Source organism: Aspergillus terreus, genomic scaffold (assembly GCF_000149615.1).
Source record: "Aspergillus terreus NIH2624 scaffold_4 genomic scaffold, whole genome shotgun sequence".
NCBI lineage: Eukaryota > Fungi > Ascomycota > Eurotiomycetes > Eurotiales > Aspergillaceae > Aspergillus > Aspergillus terreus.
The window spans coordinates 1637337-1659024 of record NT_165927.1 but is presented as its reverse complement, the minus strand read 5'-3'; the positions used below and the strand labels follow the sequence as shown (position 1 = coordinate 1659024).

The following is a 21688-nucleotide window of genomic DNA, read 5'->3' as shown; positions in this document are numbered from 1 at the left end:
GCCTCTGACAGGGATAGCCTCATCAGGAAGTAATCGCATCGTGCTTCACCTATCTGCAGCGACTGCCGACTGATTTGCCGTACCATGTTGAGTCATACAGTAGTAGGGTTACTCATGCCTTGGTACGAACCAGACCAACTCTCTGGAGATGAAAACGTGCTGGGTTCTACTGAAAAAGAAAGTCCATCCTAATCGTAAAGTCCATCCTGTTCATAGAAGCCTAGGTAGTCTATTCGACATCAAGCCATAATATGAAAAGGGTCAACCTGCCTAATGGGGTAATCCGCAGCATCGCCGATATCAGATCGGATTCTCCCCCACTCACCTTGGCGTGACTCCCCAGCCTACATAGAGCGCACCCTGCAACCAGCCTTGTTCCTCATGAATCGCTAGTTCGCTCATCCAGAGGCTCCTTGACATACCTCGGGACGCTCTAAATACCCCGTATTCTCTATCATGGCACTCGTGCGCTATTTCCTGTCCGATACGGGAATCCCCGTCAAAGACCGTCAAGCTGCTTTGGACCGCATCTTCTCAGATCCGGGAATTCCCACGCCCAACCCGACATCATCGTTCTGGCTGAGGACACCGCACCCGGAACTCTCAAAGATCCAGTCCGCCCAGCTGCCCGCTGAGGCAGACGTCGTGATCATCGGCTCCGGGATCACCGCTGCATCGATTGCAAGGACCCTACTCGAAGAGTCTACAGACTCTGGCGCGAAATCTTCCAGGCCCTCGATTGTCATTCTCGAAGCGAGAGATGTATGCAGTGGGGCGACAGGCCGAAATGGCGGCCACATCCTCGAGACCGCCGAGGACTTTACTGAATTTGAGGCAACATTTGGGCTGGACATTGCCAAGCGGATCATGAAGTTTCGACTCGCACACCGACCGGAGCTGCTGGAGGTTGCGGAGGAATATGATCTTACTGAAAAGGCCCAGGTGAGGAAGGTGCAGTTTCTGAGTGTGCATTTCGACGAGGAGAGGTGGCGAGCTTCAGCAAGTTGTATACAGCGGTTTAAGGAGTGTATGCCTGACGAGGCTGCGGAATGGAAACTGATCGAGAAGGAAGACATTCCCAAGGTATGCAAGAAGAATATATGTACTGATTTAGACACTAATATCATCACTAGGAGTATTCTCTTCCCCGAGCCTGCGGCATCATCGCAGGCCCTGCAGGAGCCATGTGGCCCTACCGGTTCGTCACCGGGTTGTTGGACCACCTGCGAAAGGAGTTCCCAGACAATCTTTCTATTGAAACACACACTCCTGTGACCGAGATTCGATCCACCGCAGAGACAGCTGCACTCCCATACACGGTTGTCACACCGAGGGGTACCATCAAGGCTCGCCATGTAGTCCACTGTACGAACGCCCATGCCGGCCACCTACTCCCAGGGGTGAGAGGCAGACTGTTCCCACTACGCGGACAAATGTCGGCGCAAAACCCCGGAAGCAAGTTTGTCTGCCAGGGGGAACACCGCTCATGGCTAATCAATTACGACCGAGGTTTCGATTATCTGACCCAGCTTCCCTGCGACGGGGATGCTGAAACAGCCGGGAAGATGATGTTTGGAGGCGGATTCGCGCAAAGCGAAGCTGGAGGCGTTGGTGATTTGGGCATCGCCACTGACTCGGAGCTGAGCTTCTACGCCGATATCCATCTATCTGGCGCGTTGAGCGCTATCTTTGGTCGCGAGAATTGGGGGAGCGTTTCTGGTCCCAGCGTGGAACAGATGTGGACCGGCAGCATGGCGTATAGTGCCGATGGACTGCCTTGGGTTGGCAAGTTGCCTCGATCTGCGACCTTGAGAGACTCGCCGGCAGAAGGCAAGGGGGGCGAATGGATTTCGAATGCTTGCTGTGGAGAGGGCATGGTGCAGACCTGGCTCTCTGGTAAGGCGTTAGGGCGGATGCTGTTGAAGCATGATGGACTTGCTGGAAACGAAGACCTTTCATGGTTCCCGAAGGAGATGCTTGTGACGGAAGAACGGGTTCAGAACTCAGTATTGCCCAGGGACGCAAAGCTGTAGGTTTCAGTTGGATCGGTATAAGGGACCGTGGACACCGAGACATTGGTTTACACGGGGTTTAGATGAGTTGTTTCTGTGTCTAGGCAACAACACACATAGTATACCTTATTCAATAGATTATTAATTCTTCCAGTTAAAGCTCAACACAGCGGTTATCCATGGAACCCCGCTATAGACCATCCTGCCTATTCGATAGTCTTACATGCAGTCGGTTCCGCGTGACGTAGCCGCATACCGATGGACGCATGTCATCCGCGGGTGTCTACATAGACTGTCTGTATACTCCATCCATAGTGTTGATCTCGGCGGACTGTTCTCCGGACGACAGCGGGGTATCGCGGGGTTTCATTTCGACGCCATGGCACGACAGGGGGAATTATTATTGCACGACTGCGATGCGAAGGAGGTCCTCCATAGCGCGACATAGCGTGGGATTCACATCGGTTAAAGCCCAGGTGGGGCAGGCGCTTTTAACCGTCTGTTGTCTGTTGCCCGTCACGGCCATGTGTTAAAAGCCGTTGATATCGACCATAATCACTTTATATTGCCTTTTCTCACGCCACAACCGCCGCCACCTGCATAACACCGTCAAAATGTCCATGTCCATCCAGGATAGTGCCGTCGTCCGAGATGGCTTCCCCCGGCCGTTCCCCAACACCCCGAACAACGTGCTGGAGCAGCTGAGTCTGAGCGGGAAGGTAGTTGTTGTCACCGGTGCCGCTGATGGTATTGGATATGCTGTCTCGGAGGCGATGGCTGAGGCAGGGGCGAATGTTGCGATGTGGTATAACTCGTAAGTGTGTCAGTCTGTCGTTGGAAGCGAGTTTCCTAATGACGGTGGAAGCAACGACGTTGCAATTGAGAAAGCGCAGGGCTTGGCTAAGCTGCATGGGGCCAAGACCGCTGCATACAAAGTGGATGGTTCGTATGTTGTGTACTGATAGAAGAACGTGCTAACCAGACGCAGTTTCCGATGCGGAAGCGGTCCAGAAGGGCATCGCCGACGCCGTCCAAGAATTTGGGAAGATTGACGTTTTTGTAGCCAATGCTGGTATGCTTCCATCTTCCCGTCCTGCTGGCTTGGGTGATCCAGTTGCTAAAGTATGCAGGAATGGGCATCTCCAAGGGGATTCTCGAGACGACCCTCGAGGAGTACCGCAAGCAGATGTCGGTGAATGGTACGCATCCCCTCCCAACATACCCTTCCCCAGCTAAACAGCTACAGTCGACGGCGTACTCTACTGCGCCAAGTACGTTGGCGAGGTATTCCGCCAACAAGGGTTCGGCAACCTGATCATCACCTCCAGCATGAGCGGCCACATTGTCAACGTCCCCGTTGACCAGCCCATCTACAACGGTAGCAAGGCTTTCGTGACCCATTTTGGCAAGTCGATCGCCCGCGAGTGGCGGGATTTCGCACGCGTGAATATTGTTTCTCCCGGCTTCTTCGAGACGAAGATGGGCGCCGAGCCGCGTGTGCTCAACGAGGCGTATCGGATGTCGGCGCTGGGGAGGCAGGGCCATGTGAAGGAGATTAAGGGGTTGTATCTCTATCTTGCCAGTGATGCGTCGTCGTATATGACTGGAAGTGATGTGATCATCGATGGTGGTTATGTGTTACCATGAGCGAAGTTGACGCTGGCTGAGAATGAGGACTGCCATGCTGTAACATTATATTCTGCAAGATGGGTTTAGTTATCGGACGATTGAATCGCTGAGACAGCGTTATTTAGCATGCCCCAAATTCATCCGCTTGTTGACCAACGCATCGACACCGTTAAGCCACCTTCGCCATGTCTCCCCATTCCCTAGGCCAAGTAGACGCTTCATACGCTCGTACGAACGCACCTCCTCGTCTGCACTCTCATCCTTCACAGCCTGCACGCTGTCGGGCCCCCATACCTTCCATGTCCCTTTGTTCTGTGTCCACGGCGACTGGCCGTAGCAGAATTTAATCCACGCCGTGGCAAAGTCTCGCGACATGCGGATCTCCTTTTCCGACAGCTCATTATCCAGATTGCCGAAGAGATAGAGTAGCTCGTGCGCGTGATACGCCGTCCCTTCCAGGGCGTTCTTCAGTCGGGATCGTTGGTCGAAATGGTACGCAAAGAGGGCGTTGCTGTCAGCCAGCCGCTCGCTGGCGAGAACCGTCGCATAGTTTGGAATCTTGAATATCACATCTCCGCACATATGCTCGACCCGTCTGAGGAACTCCTCCTGGGGCATGTCGGGCCGAATACCGTACTCTGCGAGGATCTGGTTGGTCTCTTCATCATTGCCAATATGGTCGAATAGCGTCCTGCGGACAGACGCGTAGTCGTCTTCTAACAGGTTCAAGTGGAAGATGACGCCCTCGTGATACGTATCCCCGAGCATGAAAGCCTCCACCCATTCCGGGGGCTCCCTGATCCCCAACGGGTCCGCCCTGTAGAACCACCCATCCAGACACGGATTCCCCGTGCCAGACAAGACCCCCTGAATCGCGCTGGTAGCGTTGGCGAGGTCCTGCTGCGGCACCCGACGAAGACAATCCATCACATCCGGTCGCACCGGATCGATATCAGAATACTGACACGTAGCCCGAAAGAGCTCTTCATGCTGCTCCATCGTCCATGGCGGGATCGACACCGACAGGCCAGACATGCACACCGCACGACGGAACCTCGGCGGACGCGCAGCGGCCATCTGATTGCTGATGGAAATGCCGCCCGCAGACTCGCCCACGGCCGTGACCTGGTCTGGGTCGCCGCCGAGATCGGCGATATACCGCTGAACCCATTCAAACGCGACTTGTTGATCGGTGAAGCCGAAGTTCCCGCATCCCGCGTGGCCGTCGCGTTGGAGTTCCTGGCGGATGGCCTCGCTGGCGAGAAACCCGCCGAGGCCGACGCGGTAGTTGAAATTCACGCAGATGACGGGTGCGCCGATGCGGATGCTGTGCGAAACGAGGTTCACCGAGTCGAAGATGGGGAGGTTGGCGCCGCCGTAGAGTAATGAGCCGCCGTGCACGTAGACGAACACGGGGTACTTTTGGTTTCCCGGTGCGCAAGGAATGACGATGTTCGTTACCAGCCCGGTGAGTTCATCTGTCTCTGGGGAGTTGAAATGGGGAGCTTGTGGGACTGGGACTAGGTCGTTTGAGTCGTCGCCTTCGGTGATTGGGCTTGGACAGTTGTTTCTACAAGGTCAGTATTGGGATATAGTTGCGGAGAGCGTGAAGATACCCGAGTTTCGTCCCATTGTGATATTCGCCCTCCCACGAGGTCTTTAGACAGGATCGTGTCCATCGCTTGGGCAGGGTCGCGTACGGTATGCCGCAGAACTGCTGCACCCCGTTGTCATATTCCCATCCATCCAGAGTGCCCAGAGTCGGGATATGCGTTGAGCATTTCGCCACAGGAGTCTTGAACGACATGGCCACAAGTGCGTAAGGACTGTATGAAGTAGAGAGGTGCGGAATAATGTACACGACGATCATACAGATCTGAAGCATAGTCTATCTCGCTATTATAACTCCGTCACTATAAACTACACCCCAACGCGGCAATGATAACTGCCGGCTAACGCCCGATGCGGCAGGTCGACGCGGGGCGATGAGGAGCGGATCCAGACTCTCCAACTCCCCGCATGCTTGATAAACTGCTAGGCAATCGAGACCCCTATTTCATGGATCCTCATGCAATGGTATATTCACAACTCCGATTAGGCATGTCGACCCCCCGTCAGCGTTCGCACGACGGTTGCTGGACGTGCAAGGCGAAGCGGCGCAAGTGTGACCGCGTGCGTCCAGCTTGTCTCGCCTGCAACCAGCGCGGTGTTGCGTGCGAGGGCTATGGAGTGCGACTCAGATGGGGCAGCGGCATTGCATCCCGAGGCCGGTATACTGGGGCTGGAGAGCCGGTCGAAGCGGCCATTCCGTTCCGAGAGAAGGGCAGACGGAGAGATCGACTTCGAGAGAGACGGCGGGAGGGGACTGAGAGACTGTCAGAAGATACATCTGGGGTTTCTCCACTGATGGGAGATGGATTTGGCGAAGGTGGGACTGTGTCTCCATACCCTATCTGGTTGTATGGCAATTGTTAACGATGTAGTTCTCGATGCCGCACCTCGGACATCCCAGAGCGGTTCAACTCCGGATTCTACAGTTTCACCCTCCTGGTGTCCTGAATTTCCTACCGATGAAGAGAGACTGTTCTACCAGTGTAATGAGTTTCCTGGATATATGTCAACATACGATTCTTCTGACGAACTCTGACAGTCCTATCCTCCGGCATCCACACCTTGCATTCTACTGCAGTGAACGATGCCGGAAACCTACTCGCACCGCGGCTGCCAGGGCTATGTCAAAAGTCAAAGGCACTCTATATCATATGTGTTGCTTTTCAATCATCAATATCACGAGATATGAGACCTCGGTTCTTTGAATTCTTCGATGCGGCATTGAATCAATTCCGACTGGAGTTGAGCCGTAGCGTGACCCGCCTCGAAGACGAGACCCTCACTGCGGGTCTAATTCTATGCAGTATCGGGGTGCGTCTGGGTCTTTAAATGCCGACAAACACATGCTAATTTTATCCAGCTTGTGCACGGACTACCCTGGACCATGCATCTGCATGGCATGTACCGGATCCTCCAGACCCAAGGCCTTGATGTCTGCCGAGATCAACAGCCGCCTTTTCGCACCCACCTGCTGGAGGTGATGGGCGTGATGGATCTTCCGACCTTTGCGATTGGCCGACAGAATCCTTCGCTTGGCTTCTGGAGAGCATATTGTACCATCCGCCAAAAACAGTCGGCTGATAGCGACGGCGTCGAGGTTATGAGCGGTATACCGCGGTCATTAATTGACATATACTCTAGGATTGGCAAGGGCGGAGCGACTGAGGAGGACTTTTGGAACTGGCCAGGCTGCAGAGGAAACCTACTCCAGCATCAGCTGTGGGAAGCATATCGCATGGCGGGGATTTTAACCGTGCGACACGGCCAGTTATATGAGGGGCCGCCGGAAGCAAGCCCACAAATCTATACTAATCCTGCAATTCCAGAAACCGACCTTCTTGTCCCGCGCATCCTCAGCTGTCTCGACGCGATCTGCAGGGCTTCAGTCGAACCAGAAGGGAGGGACTCATTGATTCTCAACGCCGTACACTATCCGGTCTTTGTGGCTGGATTGCAATCGAAGGTCATCAATTCAGATCCCGCATTCAAAAATGTCGTCAGACGGTGCTTCTTTCTTCGCCGTGATCTTTCGGAGATTGGCGCCGATGGTAACCTCTTGTTGGAGTTGCTGGAAGAATGCTGGCAAAATCCCGCGGGGGATACCGATGTGCATGCGCTTGCCCGATCTCGTGGAGTGGAGTTGGGATTACACTGAGTGTATATTTCTTTTCTAGTATACGAACAGCGGACACTATAATCATTGCTCTTTTTGTGTGCCTTCGCGCAGCATCATCCAGCATTTGACCGCACCGTCTTCATCCTCGAGGGACACTTCCTCCACAACACGAAAGCCGAACCTCTTGTAGAAGTTCATGTTGCTCTCAGAGGTACACTCCAGCATAATGGCGTCATGCTCGATGAAGTCCAGTATCCACTGCATGACCTTTGCGCCTAGGCCCCGGGACTGTAGCGAAGGGTGGACCGCCACCACCTCTAGATACCATACGTTTTGAACATGCTGAGCTCTGATCTTGTCAATAGCATCATTGTGGGCATTCATCAGTATTTCCACCCTCTGGTTCAGTCAGCATTGTCCTCCAGTAGGGGCTGGTATGTCTCGACTTACTCCTTCGTCGGCTCCCTTGTCTGGTAGAGGACTGAACCTGTCCTTAACCCATAGTCTGACAGCCAACAGCATGCGTCCGAACGTCCATTTTAATCTCCCATCCGGAGGAAATAGCAGAACTGCGGACCCTGCATCCAGCCGGTCTTTCGTTTCGATGTCACGTATCGTCAGTGCTTTGGATGGGTCTTTGGGCGGAAGCAGCTTAGCGAGCTGTGTAGCCGGTGCAGATTGAAACACCATCCCGTCCAAGACTGCTCGTTGGATGCGTCTCTCCTGCCACCTATGAACCTCTGGTTGGTCTTCTCCCCATGGTGCAGCTTTGGGGCGCAACCATCGTATCAACGGATCTTGGGAGAAAGAGAGAGTGATCGTACGGGCGACTGCGGATATTGATCGGTGGTCTAGGAGCAGGGTAAGATTCAACTATTGTCGGTTGTCATGCAGCGAAGTTCATACCATTGTGCACGCGATAAAGCTGTAGGGGGCCTATCCCTGCCATCTTTGCAAGCTCCACTGCGGTGTTATCCTACCGATGTATCGTGTCGCCTTTGTATATTGAAAGAGTCGGTTATCTGTCAGATATGAATCCTCCTAGTGACAGAGGAAGGACCTGCCCCATTCGGCACTTATCACATCCTTATTGATATCTGCTTTATAGGAGAACCATCATCAAATCTTGTTGTCCTCAGCGACACGACAGCCTACTGATAGACCAGGCGCCAACGGACTATCCGTTTCGGGCAGGTCGACCCCATTCCGAACGCTCGGCGTGATCGCCACGATCATCCCCAGCACTCCATCCCCTTGTTTCTTATCTCGACGCGCAACGACGATTCCCCCGCATTACACTATGCCTCATGTGCGAACCTTCAGAACGCCTCCGGATCTTATCTGCATAGCGAGTACCGATGTATAGAATTGAGCCGACGGACTCCTTTATCAAGGGGAGGCGCCCCTGAGGTTTGCCTGACAGCTTCATCCAACAGTACTCTGTCTTCTGTGTGACTTCTTTCTGCATCAACAGGATATTACCAGAGCCGATGGTGGACAGCGAGATCCAAGCTCCTCTTCCTGGAGATGCTCACCCTCCCGGAACCTTTCTTCTCATCAGAGGTATGTCTGGTATACTGTCAGTGGGACCAGCTAACATGGCATAGACGATGAAGCCGAAGTATCCGGTCGCGATAGAGTAGTCATGCTCAGCCCTGTTCCATCAAAAGATCCCAATGAGCCGCTGGTACGTTCCATGCCGTCCGTTCATTCGCCAATCCGTGCTAACAAGATAGAACTGGAGCACACTACGCAAGACTGTCAACTTCACGCTGGTCCTAGCGGTGACATGTCTGATCTTTACGGCGTAGGCCTTTTTCTCTAGCCATTGAATGACTGCACTAACGTCAGGCACAGACTCAGCATCCAGCCAATCTTCTGGCAGCTGATGGTCGTGGACCTCCAGGTCAGCTATACGCAGCTCAACCAGGTGATGTCGGTTATGTTCGTCGGGCTGGCGATGGGATGTGTGTTCTTTATACCTTTGGCCAAGAAGTATGGCCGACGTCCGATTTACTTGGTGTCTACGGCGCTGATGCTGGTCACTTCGTTCTGGACTTCGGAGCTGAAGAGTCTCACGGAGCTCTATATCGCAAACCTTCTTCAGGGGTTGGCGGGGGCGACCAACGAGGCCATTGTTCAAATCACTGTCAGTCATGCTTCCTGTGCTGTGTACTTGGGCTAACCGAGTCAGATTGCGGACTTGTTCTTTGTGCATCACCGCGGCAGCATGAATGCCCTGTACATGACCATGATGATGATAGGAGTGAGTCCGTGTTGATGTGCTTCTGTGCTTGTCTGACGCAGACAGAGCTTCCTTTACCCCTATGGCCGCGGGGACCCAAGCAACCACAGAAGGCTGGCGGTGGTCGTACCGGACCCTTGGCATTTGCAATGCCATTCTCTTCCTGCTCTTCATCGTCCTCTACGAGGAGACCAAATATTCAACGGTCATTGAGGGCATCCGGACAGGATCAATCGACGAGACACCGGCTGTGGACGGGCTGAAAGACGATAGTAAATCAACCATGAAAGCCGCAGACCAACCCGAAACCGTCAGCGCCAGCAACCACGAAATCGACAGCACGATCCCCATGCAGACCTGGCGGCACCGACTGCGTCTGTCGAGCTACACCCCGGAGCCCATCTGGCCGTACTTCTACCGCCCGTTTCAAGTGCTACTCACGTTTCCCGCCGTGCTGTGCTGTGGGTTGCAGTATGCGTGCGGCGTGGTCTGGCTGACGATTCTGTCTAACGTGATTTCGCGAGTGTTTCCGATGCCGCCCTATCACTTCACCCCGGCGCAGATCGGCTACATGAGCCTGGGGCCGTTCGTGGGCAACCTGATCGGCTCGTTCTACGGCGGGTTCCTGGGCGACTGGTCGATTCTGTTCTTCTCGCGACGCAACCAGGGGTACTACGAGCCAGAGATGCGGCTGTACATTCTGCATCTTCCGGCGCTGGCGCTGTGCGGGGGGTTGATCATGTTTGGGGTGACAGTGGACCGAGTACGCTTTCTTTAGTTGCAATGAACGGACCCGGTACTGACGAGCGCAGGGCATGCACTGGATCCTTCCGAGCGTGGGAGGTGCGCTGTTCGGCTTTGGCCTGGGGAGTATCGGCGATGCGTGCTTGACTCTGGTGATTGACAGCTATGTGGATGTGAGTTCTGCGTTTTTCGATGGACGGACGGAATATGCTAACTGGGTAGATCACCGGCGATGCATTCACGGGGATTGCCTTCCTGCGGAATGCGTTTAGCATCGGCATCCCGTTCGCGATCACGCCGTGGATGGAGACGAACGGACTGACGAAGATGTTCATCGCGTGCGGGTTTATGAGTCTGGGGGTGACGATGACGCTGGTGGGGATGGTGGTGTATGGGAAACGGATTCGACGCAAGACGGCGCGGCGATACCGGGAGATGGCTGCCAAGGGGAGGGCTTAGGCATTCTACGGAGTATGGATATCTCGGGTGGAGTTGGGATATGTTCTGTAGGACAGATGATGAAATGTCTGTATCCCTGACCCTAATAATGCTCGACCCGCTCGGAATGGAACCGACGGAAAAGTAGCTGTAGCTGTAGCAGAGTCCGGCGGGAAACGGCAGCAGCCGATGGAGCTAGGGATGTTCATATAGTCCGCAGCATGTGAGGTAGAATTAAGCGGTGTCATTTTCATTACTATTAGGCAATAATGGACCGATAGAGATCGGGATCCCGCGAAGAAGAAAGGGAAAAAAAAGGAAGAGAATGGGGGTTTACCGGGCGGTTAGGCGCGGTTAGAGGGGGAGTTCGGTTAGAGCCGTTTTTTGTACTACTAGTATTGATGTTTCAAGATCTAGAATCTAGTAGTATTATACCAAGGTATTGCGTGATTGAAGAGATGAAGAGAAGAGAAGAGTATAGGCGTCATTCTGCTCTGTAGTTAACTAGTTAACTAGTAACTAGTAACTAGTCACAGGGATATGCTTTATAATCTAATACGAGATCCGACTGGAAATCCCCCAACCAGACCAGATCCTTTTCTGAATTTTGGGATCCGACTAGTCCACGAGGGGAACGTAGACTAGACTAACTACTTGTAGATGGCCATGTCGTAGGGCGTGGTGGAGCAATGAGCATCCTCCAGGTCCTCATCACACACCGGGCGTCATCTGGATTTCCGCGGTAGAACTATACGAATAGTTTCTGTCTGTGCTGAAACATTGATTGATGGATATTCGATAGGCATGGGCAATCACGCCATGTCAATCATCTCCTAGTCCAATCTATAGTTGAATTAGGGTTCTAGGAATACAAGGACAGAGGATGAACATGCGTCACTGCTCGACCCTAATTAATAATGGGTCTCAATGTCAATCCAAGGGCGCACCCCCCGACCCAGCCAATCGGCCCGACAGCCTTCAATCCTTCGCGGCCAAACAGGCAGCTGGTTGGAGATTCTTCACTCTGACGATGTACTCTGTGGCTTCGTGATCGCATCCGTCTGCTCCTTCTAGCGCATTCGGGATTTCTCAGCAAGTGACTCACAGCACGCCCTTCGTGAACATCTCCATCTGATTCATTCTCCAGACACATCCTATAATCTGTAGATATAAAGTACGGGGCCTGGGGTATCAACTGCTCCATAACAATCCATACTATTTACTCCACTGTTACCATTACCCAACGGTAACGATCATCCCATCCCTACATTCTTCCCAGTACGGAGTAGATCCTGCTGCTCTTATTTTATTTTATTCGATTTGATTTCTGTTTTCTTTAAAGGTCCCTCTGTCTCTCGATTGTTGATTGTTTCAAATATCGAATCCTATACTCCGTACGAGTCGTGCGCTCGGCGCATCTATACATCCCCATGGCATCCTCCATCATCACCGGCGCCTCCAGCTCCCTCGAGCAATTTACCTCGCGCGCACGTCCCAAAATCTCCATCGATCTGGATGGCCAGCAAACCGGTCTGGTCAATTCCTACACCACCGGCGACTGCATCCAGGGCACCGTCACCATCACCGCCGACCACGATATCCGATTCGATGATGTCGACATCACCTTTGAAGGTACGCCCAACATACACATACCTATAATATATCCTCCCCATCTAATAATATAATGATAGGCACCTCGCGCACCTCCGTAGAAAGGGTCACCATGCCCGGCCGCACTGGCGCCGCGCAAACATTCCTGCGCCTGCGCCAGCCCATCGAGCCCACGGCCTACCCAACGCCGCGCGTATTCGAGCCCGGCCGCACCTATCAATTCCCCTTTACTTTCGTCGTGCCAGATCGTCTTCTCCCGCACGCCTGCAGCCACAAGAAGACCAACCTGCACGTCGAGCGCTCGCACACGCTGCTCCCGCCGTCGCTGGGCGACCCCATGCTCGCCAGCAACGGCAAAACACTGCTCGACGACCTCGCGCCCACCATGTGCTGCATCGCCTACCTCGTGCGCGCCTCCGTCACCCACCGCCCATCCGCCGACGCAGACCGCAAGACCCTCGCCTCCACCGGCAAGAAAGTCCGCATCCTCCCCGCCGTCGACGAGGAGCCGCCGCTCAACATCGCCGACAACGAGGACGTCTACACCCTGCGCAAGGAGAAGAGCGTCAAGCGCGGCCTCATGCGCGGCAAGATGGGCCGTCTGGTTGTCGCCGCCGCGCAGCCCAAGCCCGTCCAGCTGAGCGCCCCCGGCGAGGCCTCCGACTCCGACTCGGTTAGCTCCGCCGCCACCGTGCATCTGCGCTTCGACCCCGTCGCCGGCGAGGCGCCCCCGCGCCTCGGCTCCATCTGGACCAAGCTGCGCGTGTCGACCTTCTACTCCGCCGAGCCCTGGGGCGACTACCCCTCGCACATCTGCCCCATGGTCTGGGGGCATATGGGCCGCGGCTGCTACACCGAGACCGTGCCGCTGTCGACGATGTGCGTGGCGTCGGCGCAGTGGAAGAAGCACTGCGCGGGGGGTGCGAACTTGGGGCGCTGCGATTCGCGCCAGTCGAGCTCGTCCGAGGAGTCGCTGGCGGGGCCGTCCGCCTGCTTCGCAGGGAGGACCTACTACACCGCGTCGGTGGTGGTGCCCATCACGCTGCCGAAGAATAAGGCGTTCGTGCCGACCTTTCACTCGTGTCTGACGTCGCGCGTGTACGCGCTCGACCTGAGTGTCTCCTACCACACGCCCAACGCCAGCATTTTGACCCCGACGGCGTCGCTGCGCGTGCCCATCCAGTTGACGTGCCGCCCGCGCGCGGTCGAGCGCGTCAAGGCGCAGGTCGAGATCTCCCCGGAGGAAGTCGACGCGGAGTTCTTCACCCCGCGCAGCGTGTCGACCCCTGCCCCGGAAACGGTTGTCGTGGCAGAGCAGGAGCAGGCACATGCGCCACCGGAGTACTCGGCCATTCGGGCGCCGGATCGGCCTGGGGTGAGAGCTTGCTAGATTGCGTTGACAGTACATATGATGTGGATAAAAGTGTTTTGGCGTTTGGATACCCATGTCTCGAGTTATGATAGCATGCTTTGAACTTGTTTAATGGTAATAGATTAATATTGTGTATATTCTATGGTCTACCGCAGTACATTAACATCTGTCTGATACTATTCACATCTATCCTGACAGAGCTGCCCGGTTGGGTCTAGAATCAGCCTGCCATGCGTCTAAATCTCCGAGGCAGTCCAGTCTCGACGACCGAGATGTCGAACAAAGCCAGCCTTGTCTATTCTTCAGTAAGCCGCTGGCCTCTCGACGACTAATACTATCTACGCAGGCGTGAAACACGCCCTGGCACCGCAGCACAGCAGCATGAGTCGCGACACTTTCATATCCAGACCATATCCGACCTCCATCCAAATCAAAAGCACCCAATGAACAAACAATACGCGTTGGAATCGCGACTGTATACAAGAATATAGACTGCATGTTTGTATGCCACAACCGGGCACCTGCAGTATACTATGTACTATACAACATTGAGTACGACGTAGTGATACTCCGATTTCCTCTATATATCCTCTCTCCGTCAGCAGCCCTCTATACCCAACCCCAACCACCACAATGCTTCTCTTCATTCTCCTCTGTCTATCATGGCTGACCCGCGCAGCTCCAGTCGACCCCCTCGCACCCGATCTCGACCCCCCAACCAACACAACCAGCTATATCTCAGCCGCCTACTACGTGAACTGGGTGCGCCCCCTCCCCCTCCCCCACCATACAATACGCACACTAATCCCACGCGCAGGCAATCTACGGCCGAAACCACCACCCGCAGGACCTCCCCATCAACAAGCTCACCCACGTCCTCTACGCCTTCGCCAACATCAACCCGCAGTCCGGCGAGGTCTACCTCACCGACCCCTGGGCCGACCTCGAAAAGCACTACGCCGGCGACTCCTGGTCCGAGCCCGCCGCCGCCAACGCCTACGGCTGCGTCAAGCAGCTGTTCCTGCTGAAGCAGCGCAACCGCGCGCTGAAGGTCCTCCTCTCCGTCGGCGGGTGGACGTACTCGAAGAACTTTGCCGCGCCGGCGAGCAGCGCGGCCGGGCGGAAGAGGTTCGCTGAGTCGGCCGTCAATATCATGCAGGATGTTGGGTTTGATGGGATTGATGTTGATTGGGAGGTATCACCTTCGCCTTCACTTCTTCTTCACGACCTATCTGTAGTACCTGTGCTGATAATGTAGTACCCCGAGACCGACGCCCAGGCCACCGACTACGTTTTCCTGCTGCAGGCCGTCCGCGAGGAACTCGACCTGTACAGCCGCGCACACGCAGACGGCAAACACTTCCTCCTCACCGTCGCCAGTCCAGCCGGTACCCTGTCCCTCCCCCCTTCCCCCTTTCCCTTCCCACTAAGTAACAGGCTAGGCCCTTCGCACTTCACAACCCTAAAACTCTCCGCCATGAACGCCCACCTCGACTTCTGGAACCTCATGGCATACGACTACGCCGGCAGCTGGGACCGGACAGCCGCGCACAGCGCGAACCTGCACGCCGCGGCGGACGGCAACGCCAGCACGCCGTTCAACACGGACCAGGCGGTCGACTACTACACGGCGCAGGGGGTGCCGGCGCGGCGCCTCGTGCTGGGGATGCCGCTGTACGGGCGGGCGTTTGCGGACACGGACGGGCCGGGCAGCGCGTTCCATGGGGTCGGCGGCGAGGGCAGCTGGGAGGCCGGGGTGTGGGATTACAAGGCGCTGCCGAGGGCGGGCGCGGTGGTCAGCGAGATGGAGGCCGTGGGTGCGGCGTGGAGCTATGATGCGGCGAGGAGGGTGATGGTTAGCTATGATACGCCGGCCGTGGCGCGGTGGAAAGGGGCGTATATTCGGGAGAGGGAGTTGGGGGGTGCGATGTGGTGGGAGAGTAGTGGGGATGGGGGTGGGGAGGGGAGTTTGATTAGTATTGTGAGTGCTTTCTCTTCTTTCCTTTCTGTTGTCTGGTTGTGGTTGCTGGGTGCTGACTGACGGGATAGCTGGTTGATGAACTCGGGGGCGTTGCTGCGCTCGATCAGAGCGAGAATCACCTCGAGTATCCGACTTCGCGGTTCGACAATCTGCGCAAGGGGTTCACTAGTTCTTCAACTCCTTCAGGGAGATAGGTACTGCATAATGGACATGATTCAACTCTATATAACTTTTCATATACAACCAACGCCATCATCCCAACTACGTCAACATATCGTCCAACTTCTCGCCCAGCACATCCTCGATCTGCTTGACCCAGCGCCGCACCTCGCGCTCGACGTTCTCGTCTTCGTCTTCCATCAGCTCGCTGATATACGGCAGCATCTCCGGCAGCAGCGCAAGCCACTCCTCGCCCAGCTGCTCCGTCAGCGACTGCTCCGCCTTCAGGGCTGCAAACCGCGTGTGCGGGTTCTCTCCGCCTGCGGCCTTGCCGCTGGGACCCGCCGACGGACGAAGGAACCGCATCAGGACTGTGTTGAGCTCCTTGTGATTATCCGTAGAGTCCGCCGCGACGGCGAGTTCGGTGATCGCGGGGACCGCCTCGGCTATTACCGTGTTGGCCAGAGAGGATGTAGTGGCATGGGCGAGTTGGGAGATCAGAGGTTCGGAGATTTGGTTTAGATGAGAGGGAGATTGCCAGAATTCTACATAATTAGCTTATCTTCCTAAGGATTATAGTAAATGAGACTCACCGTCCTGATCATGCTCAAAGGCGTTCCGCAGCATGCGCAGGGTCGATAACCAGAGAGTCCTGGTGTTCTGGTTGGAAGGACTGGCCTTGCCAAGGACCGCAACGACATTCTCGATAATGTAGCTTGCGTATCCGGTGACGATGGACTGCGCGCGTTAGTCAAGCCGTAGATTTGAAAACGGACGATACATACCTGAAGGGTACCGAAGAAAACTTCCAAAAACTTGTAAAACGTCGTAAGACGAGACACGTCGCCGTGGCGGTCCTTCTTCGAGATCCCCGTCGTGGCCCAGTCGAAAAGCTTGGTGAAAATCGGCCGGAATGTCGAGTCGTTCAACTTGTAGATCATCTTGATTGTGACATCGTTGACAATCTCCTCGGCCTCTTCCAGATCATCTGCGTCGAATTTGGCCTTGGATCCGAGGGCAACCTGCTCGCGACGCAAGTCGAACGCTTTGAACAGAATCTCCGTCAACACGGGCAGATTCTTCATCGTAGCCGACTTCGGATGCTTCTCAATTGCCAGACTCAGCGTCTCCAGCGTCTCCTTGGTGGCCTCCGGACCGGCCGCCACAGCTTGAGTCCAGTTCCGGTTGACAACACCAAATGTCGCCGCCAAATCGGCCTTTCTGGCCATCAGGCGCAACGCCTCCTGTCGGCTCTCATCCTCAAGCTCTTCTGAACCGGCAGACCGGAACGAAAGCAGCAGAATCTGGTCCAGGTGCGAAGCAGAGATCATATACGGCAGGTGCACAAACAGAGCAGAGAACAGCGAATACACAGCATCATGCAATCGGGCGTTCTCCTTTCCAGCCTCCATGCTCACCTCCAGCAGAGACAGCGAACGATTCAGCGCATCAGGCAGTGCAGGGATCATAGCCTGGCCGAGAACCTCCGCCATAGATGCAAGACACAAGACGCCCATAATACGGATACGGTCGTCTTCCTGTCCGATACATGACTGACCAGCAATCGCCTTCGACGCTGGGATAACCTTGGACGGATCCTTCTTGCCATACTTCTCAGTGATACGGTCGATGCAGGCCACGGCAGCATGCTTGAGCAAGATATCCGGTGACGACTCGACAATCGTAACCAATGTGGGCAGGAAGTCCAACATCCGGTTCTGGGAGGGGCTGTCGCGCTCGGGGTTCTGCCGCAGACGGCCTTCCAGGAGCCGGAGCACCTTACGACGGAGCTCGTCACCAGGACGTTGGAGCAAAATCTCAATCGTGTCCAGGAAATCGATCAGCGACAGCGTGCCGAACAGTGCGCTGAGGACTTCTCCACTAGCTTGGCTGACAGCCTTCATCTCCTGCATCGTGTCACCAATCGTCAAGATCTGTGTCAGGATCTGCGAGAAGTAAGACCGGATCTGCTCGGACTCCTCGCCGCCCTCCACTGCCAACGCCTTGGCCATCTTGGACTTGATCGACGAATGTCTGAACAGGTAAGCCAACGCCCGAAGGAGATCGACTGCAACCTTTTGGGGTTCACGGCCATCGTCGCTGCCGATGCCAAGAAGGACCTGCGAAATTCCAGGCTTCGGTCTCAGGGAATCTGTGACAAGTTCCAAATATTTGCAATATGTCTGCAGTCAAGTTAGTTACACCGCGTGGGCGTCAAAGCGGGACAACATACACAAAGTTCAACAGCCGCAGTGGCGTCCGAAGCCAGGCCCGTCATCAGAATCAGGACATCTTTGTCCATGGAGTATCTATTGGCGAGCATAGCCAAAACAGCGAACAAGAAGTCCTGCGTTCCAAGCTTGGTGATCAAAGCATGGAACAGCCGGAGACGGCGATGGGATGGGATGTGTTCAAAGGCGGCGGTGAAGCTGAGCAATAACTCCGATGTTCCGGACACAACATCGCGTTTCTGGTTGCGCAAAGACTGGATGAGAGCAGGGACAACCTGGTCGATCGTCTGATCAATTACGGAAACAGAGTACTCGTCATCCTTTCGGAGAACACTGGAGCCCATGAACGTGAAGATTGGCATCACACTGTGCAGGACTAATTCCGGCGCGATGACCGACAGCCCAGCCACAAGAAGGAGAGCTGCATTCTGCACCTGTGGGCTTTCAGTCGTGCGAACACAGTCCACCACCAAGTCAGCCCGAATGACCGAAGTATTGAACAACGGCTTGGCCGTGGCTCTCGACTTGTTCACAATAGCCAAAAGGCTACCGAGTGCTAGACTAAGCAGGTAGCTCATTCCAGACTGGATTTGCGACTTGAAGTGGTGCAGAGCAGCCAATGTCTGGAAAAGTCCGTCGGCGAGCTCAGGGTGGTCTTCGGGCTTGGAGCCATCCACAAGTTCCAGGATAAAAGTCATCTTTTCCATGAGTTTGCTGAGCTTGGCCTCATCCTTGACCGTCATAGCCACCATGTTATTCTGGCTCGTGCGTCTTCTCTTCGGCGCAGGTCCAAGAGATTCTATGTCAGTGACGGATACCGGAATCTGCTTAACGAAGCGAACGAGCACAGGACCAGGGACCTGGACACTGCGAAGCACTTCCCGACAACCGTCCACAAGAGGCGAATCGGACTCTTGCAGTGATACCTCGAAGAGTCTCTCAGCAGCAAACTCCTGTCGGTCCTCGGGTATTTTGGCCCAAATGTCCTTCATCCGGCCAAACACAGCAGCGACGAACGATGGGCTCAGTGAGTTGGAGTATGGGTTGATGATCGACAGCAACAGGACAATCGCATCTTTTTCCTTGGGTGTAACGATCTTGACAACCTGGGCCTCCATCTCTGCGGCAGAGATGCGCTCTTTGTCGCAAATATCCTTCGCTTTCTCGACACCAAGATCCCGCCACATCTTCAGCAAGGGCTCTAGCTCTTTGGTTCGAGTCGTTCCACCAGCCTTCTCAACGCGGTTGAGGAGGTCCAACAAGCCCAGCTTGGGAGCAAAGAGCGGGAGTTGGACGACATGAGAGCACAAGAAGCTGAAGAGCGCAAGGCGCAAAGGCTTCTTCAACTCAGATGCATCGGAATCGGCTAAAGTTCCACGCAGAGTAGCTTCGACAACCCGCCCAATGTGACTTGGGTCCAGAACATACTCTTCCAACCCCGGGAGGAGGGCGCGTTCAAAGATTTTCGACATATCACGCCCGGAGAGCCAGTTAACGCCCTTCGACTGCTTAGCCTGGCCGTAAAGCGAGTCAGACGCCCAGACAGATGGATTATCCTTCTTGGCTTTCTTATACAAGGCACCCAACGCAGCCAAAACAGCTGCGGCTTCGCGACGAATCCTTTCAGAGACATCTCCAAGAGCCACTAGCACGAAAGGGACGAGCGCCTGGAAGTCGATATCGGTAGGAGAATCGCTGAGGAAAGAGGACAGCATGTTCAAAGCGGTTACGCGTGTTCCAATAGGGTACGAGCCAGAGAACACCCTCACGAAGAAGGACAGGTATTGAGGAGACTTGGTGGCATTGGACTTTCCAAGCACAGTCAAGTTGGCAAAAGACTCGAGCTTCTCTTGGGACCCAATTGCCAAGGCGAAAGCCTGGGCAAGGCGATCGAAAACAGGGATCGACTGGGCGCTAAGGAATGACGACTTCATCAAGGGTTCACTTTCGAGCGACTGAAGTAGAGACGGGAACTCATCCTCCTGTTGCTTGGGTGCAGCCTCATCCATTTCGACGTCTTCCAGTGCCTTGGGCGCCTGCGCGGACTCAATGACAGTTTGGAGATTATGCTCCAAAGCAGAGACATCGAGTGCTGATTCGGCAATGGTCTTCTGGAAAATCGGCTGCAGAGACTCGGATCTCGTGAAGTGCTGCACCAAATCTGCCAGATGCGTCTGCGCATTCAAGGACATCACGCCGTCTTTGTGAGCGCTGCTGGCGGCACGGAGGACAATACCCATACCCTGTCCCGTTTCAGATTCTCCCAAAATCTGACTCTCAAACATGAGCGACAACAAATCCAGGCGGACGGTGTCCTCCTGCTTCGAGAGATCATCAACGCACCCTGCGATGATTGCAAGCAGCAGGTGCGATGTCTTATATTGGGACGAAATCTCCGACAGCTGCTGAATCGGGTTCTCCAGACGGAGGATTGCCTTGAAGACCCGCTTCGGAATAGTAGGTTCGGGCTTTTGCTGGGCGAGGACGGACAAACAGATGAGGCCAGAGCTGACGGTCTCCACTGTCCAAGACGCTACAATCGCCTCCATCAGGCTATCCAGAACGTTGTCCTGCAGGGCCGCTTTCTGAGCAAGAACAACACAGACCATGTAGCAACCGATCACCAACTCCGAAATATCTTTCATGCCCAGTCCATCGTTCAAAATCGGAAGCACCGAAAGTACGATGTCGTCATGTTTCACCTTTTCCACGCCTCGACGACCGGACCGCGACGCATCCAGCATTCCAGACACAGCCTCAGTAAAGATTCCTGCCCAAAAGGAGAGAAGAGCGTGGTGAGCCGACTGTTGCCGGCTTGCTTGGATCACATAGGCGTTCAATGCGGCAAGGAATGGTTTGTTCGTTGTGGCACTGTGCACGAGCGGGTGGCGGGGAGGGTTGATCAAGCTCTTCTTGTAAGGAAGAAGGACCTTGAATGTCGGTGTCAGGTCTTCTGGGAGGATAGAGAGCAGATTCAGGAAGAGGGGTGTGGAATAATAGGGTAGGAAAGTGAGGATCGTGGCGGTGGTATTATATTCGTGGACTCTGGACTCCGTTAGCCATATTATGTCGCTGGACTGGAAGGACCATGACGAACCGAAAACGTCGGATAAGCCAGTCTGCAGCCTTAACAGCAGGACTCAACAACAGTCTCCCTCCAACCAAAGCGAGAAAAGCCTCCAAGACCGTATCCAACTCCTTGTTCTGAGCCACGTTCATCTCCGTCCGCTCTTCCGTCTTGCTCTGCGGACTGAAGATGGTGCGCTCGAACTGCGCAAACCGGGGGTCGAGTTGGCATAGCTCCTGGAATCCTTCAAAGCAAATGTCGTAGATGGTATCAAAGTCCTGGGATCCAGCGACCTTCTTGTCGAATATGAGGGAATGCGAATGCGCGATTCTCTGCGCCTTCAGGTTCAACTGGTTGGTCGAGTTCGCCGCAATCTGCGACAGCTGCGCGGCGAGGGAGGAGGCCATTTTGCGATGAAAAATGTGGTAAACTAGTAATTCGAGAAATCCATCACTCGGGAATCGTCTTCTTC

The 21688-nt window shown here is 54.8% G+C and overlaps 8 protein-coding genes across 8 annotated transcripts; 5 read left to right on the top strand and 3 right to left on the bottom strand.

The window, feature by feature from the left end:
- Positions 1-456: 456 nt before the first annotated feature.
- Positions 457-2033, top strand: ATEG_03380 (NAD(P)/FAD-dependent oxidoreductase; the record flags this gene model as incomplete). The annotated part of the gene is made up of 2 exons (XM_001212558.1): positions 457-1083; positions 1134-2033. 2 exons carry the CDS (start codon positions 457-459, stop codon positions 2031-2033), a joined length of 1527 nt encoding a protein of 508 aa, XP_001212558.1.
- Positions 2034-2626: 593 nt separating this feature from the next.
- On the top strand, positions 2627-3659 carry ATEG_03379 (uncharacterized protein; the record flags this gene model as incomplete). Its single annotated transcript, XM_001212557.1, has 5 exons — positions 2627-2826; positions 2878-2954; positions 3001-3084; positions 3143-3211; positions 3259-3659. The coding sequence occupies 5 exons, from the start codon at positions 2627-2629 to the stop codon at positions 3657-3659; spliced, it is 831 nt and encodes a 276-aa protein (XP_001212557.1).
- A 99-nt stretch (positions 3660-3758) lies between these two features.
- ATEG_03378 (uncharacterized protein) lies at positions 3759-5448 on the bottom strand (the record flags this gene model as incomplete). Its single annotated transcript, XM_001212556.1, has 2 exons — positions 3759-5211; positions 5342-5448. 2 exons carry the CDS (start codon positions 5446-5448, stop codon positions 3759-3761), a joined length of 1560 nt encoding a protein of 519 aa, XP_001212556.1.
- A 2001-nt stretch (positions 5449-7449) lies between these two features.
- ATEG_03377 (GNAT family N-acetyltransferase) lies at positions 7450-8058 on the bottom strand (the record flags this gene model as incomplete). Its single annotated transcript, XM_001212555.1, has 2 exons — positions 7450-7767; positions 7819-8058. 2 exons carry the CDS (start codon positions 8056-8058, stop codon positions 7450-7452), a joined length of 558 nt encoding a protein of 185 aa, XP_001212555.1.
- An 800-nt stretch (positions 8059-8858) lies between these two features.
- On the top strand, positions 8859-10816 carry ATEG_03376 (putative MFS transporter; the record flags this gene model as incomplete). Its single annotated transcript, XM_001212554.1, has 7 exons — positions 8859-8931; positions 8976-9055; positions 9275-9517; positions 9563-9609; positions 9680-10376; positions 10426-10530; positions 10580-10816. The coding sequence occupies 7 exons, from the start codon at positions 8859-8861 to the stop codon at positions 10814-10816; spliced, it is 1482 nt and encodes a 493-aa protein (XP_001212554.1).
- Positions 10817-12225: 1409 nt separating this feature from the next.
- ATEG_03375 (arrestin (or S-antigen), N-terminal domain protein) lies at positions 12226-13796 on the top strand (the record flags this gene model as incomplete). Its single annotated transcript, XM_001212553.1, has 2 exons — positions 12226-12427; positions 12487-13796. The coding sequence occupies 2 exons, from the start codon at positions 12226-12228 to the stop codon at positions 13794-13796; spliced, it is 1512 nt and encodes a 503-aa protein (XP_001212553.1).
- A 615-nt stretch (positions 13797-14411) lies between these two features.
- Positions 14412-15953, top strand: ATEG_03374 (glycoside hydrolase family 18 protein; the record flags this gene model as incomplete). Its single annotated transcript, XM_001212552.1, has 4 exons — positions 14412-14540; positions 14596-14973; positions 15037-15759; positions 15828-15953. The coding sequence occupies 4 exons, from the start codon at positions 14412-14414 to the stop codon at positions 15951-15953; spliced, it is 1356 nt and encodes a 451-aa protein (XP_001212552.1).
- A 67-nt stretch (positions 15954-16020) lies between these two features.
- Positions 16021-21623, bottom strand: utp10 (snoRNA-binding rRNA-processing protein UTP10; the record flags this gene model as incomplete). The annotated part of the gene is made up of 5 exons (XM_001212551.1): positions 16021-16463; positions 16512-16656; positions 16704-18101; positions 18152-21194; positions 21247-21623. The coding sequence occupies 5 exons, from the start codon at positions 21621-21623 to the stop codon at positions 16021-16023; spliced, it is 5406 nt and encodes a 1801-aa protein (XP_001212551.1).
- Positions 21624-21688: the final 65 nt, after the last annotated feature.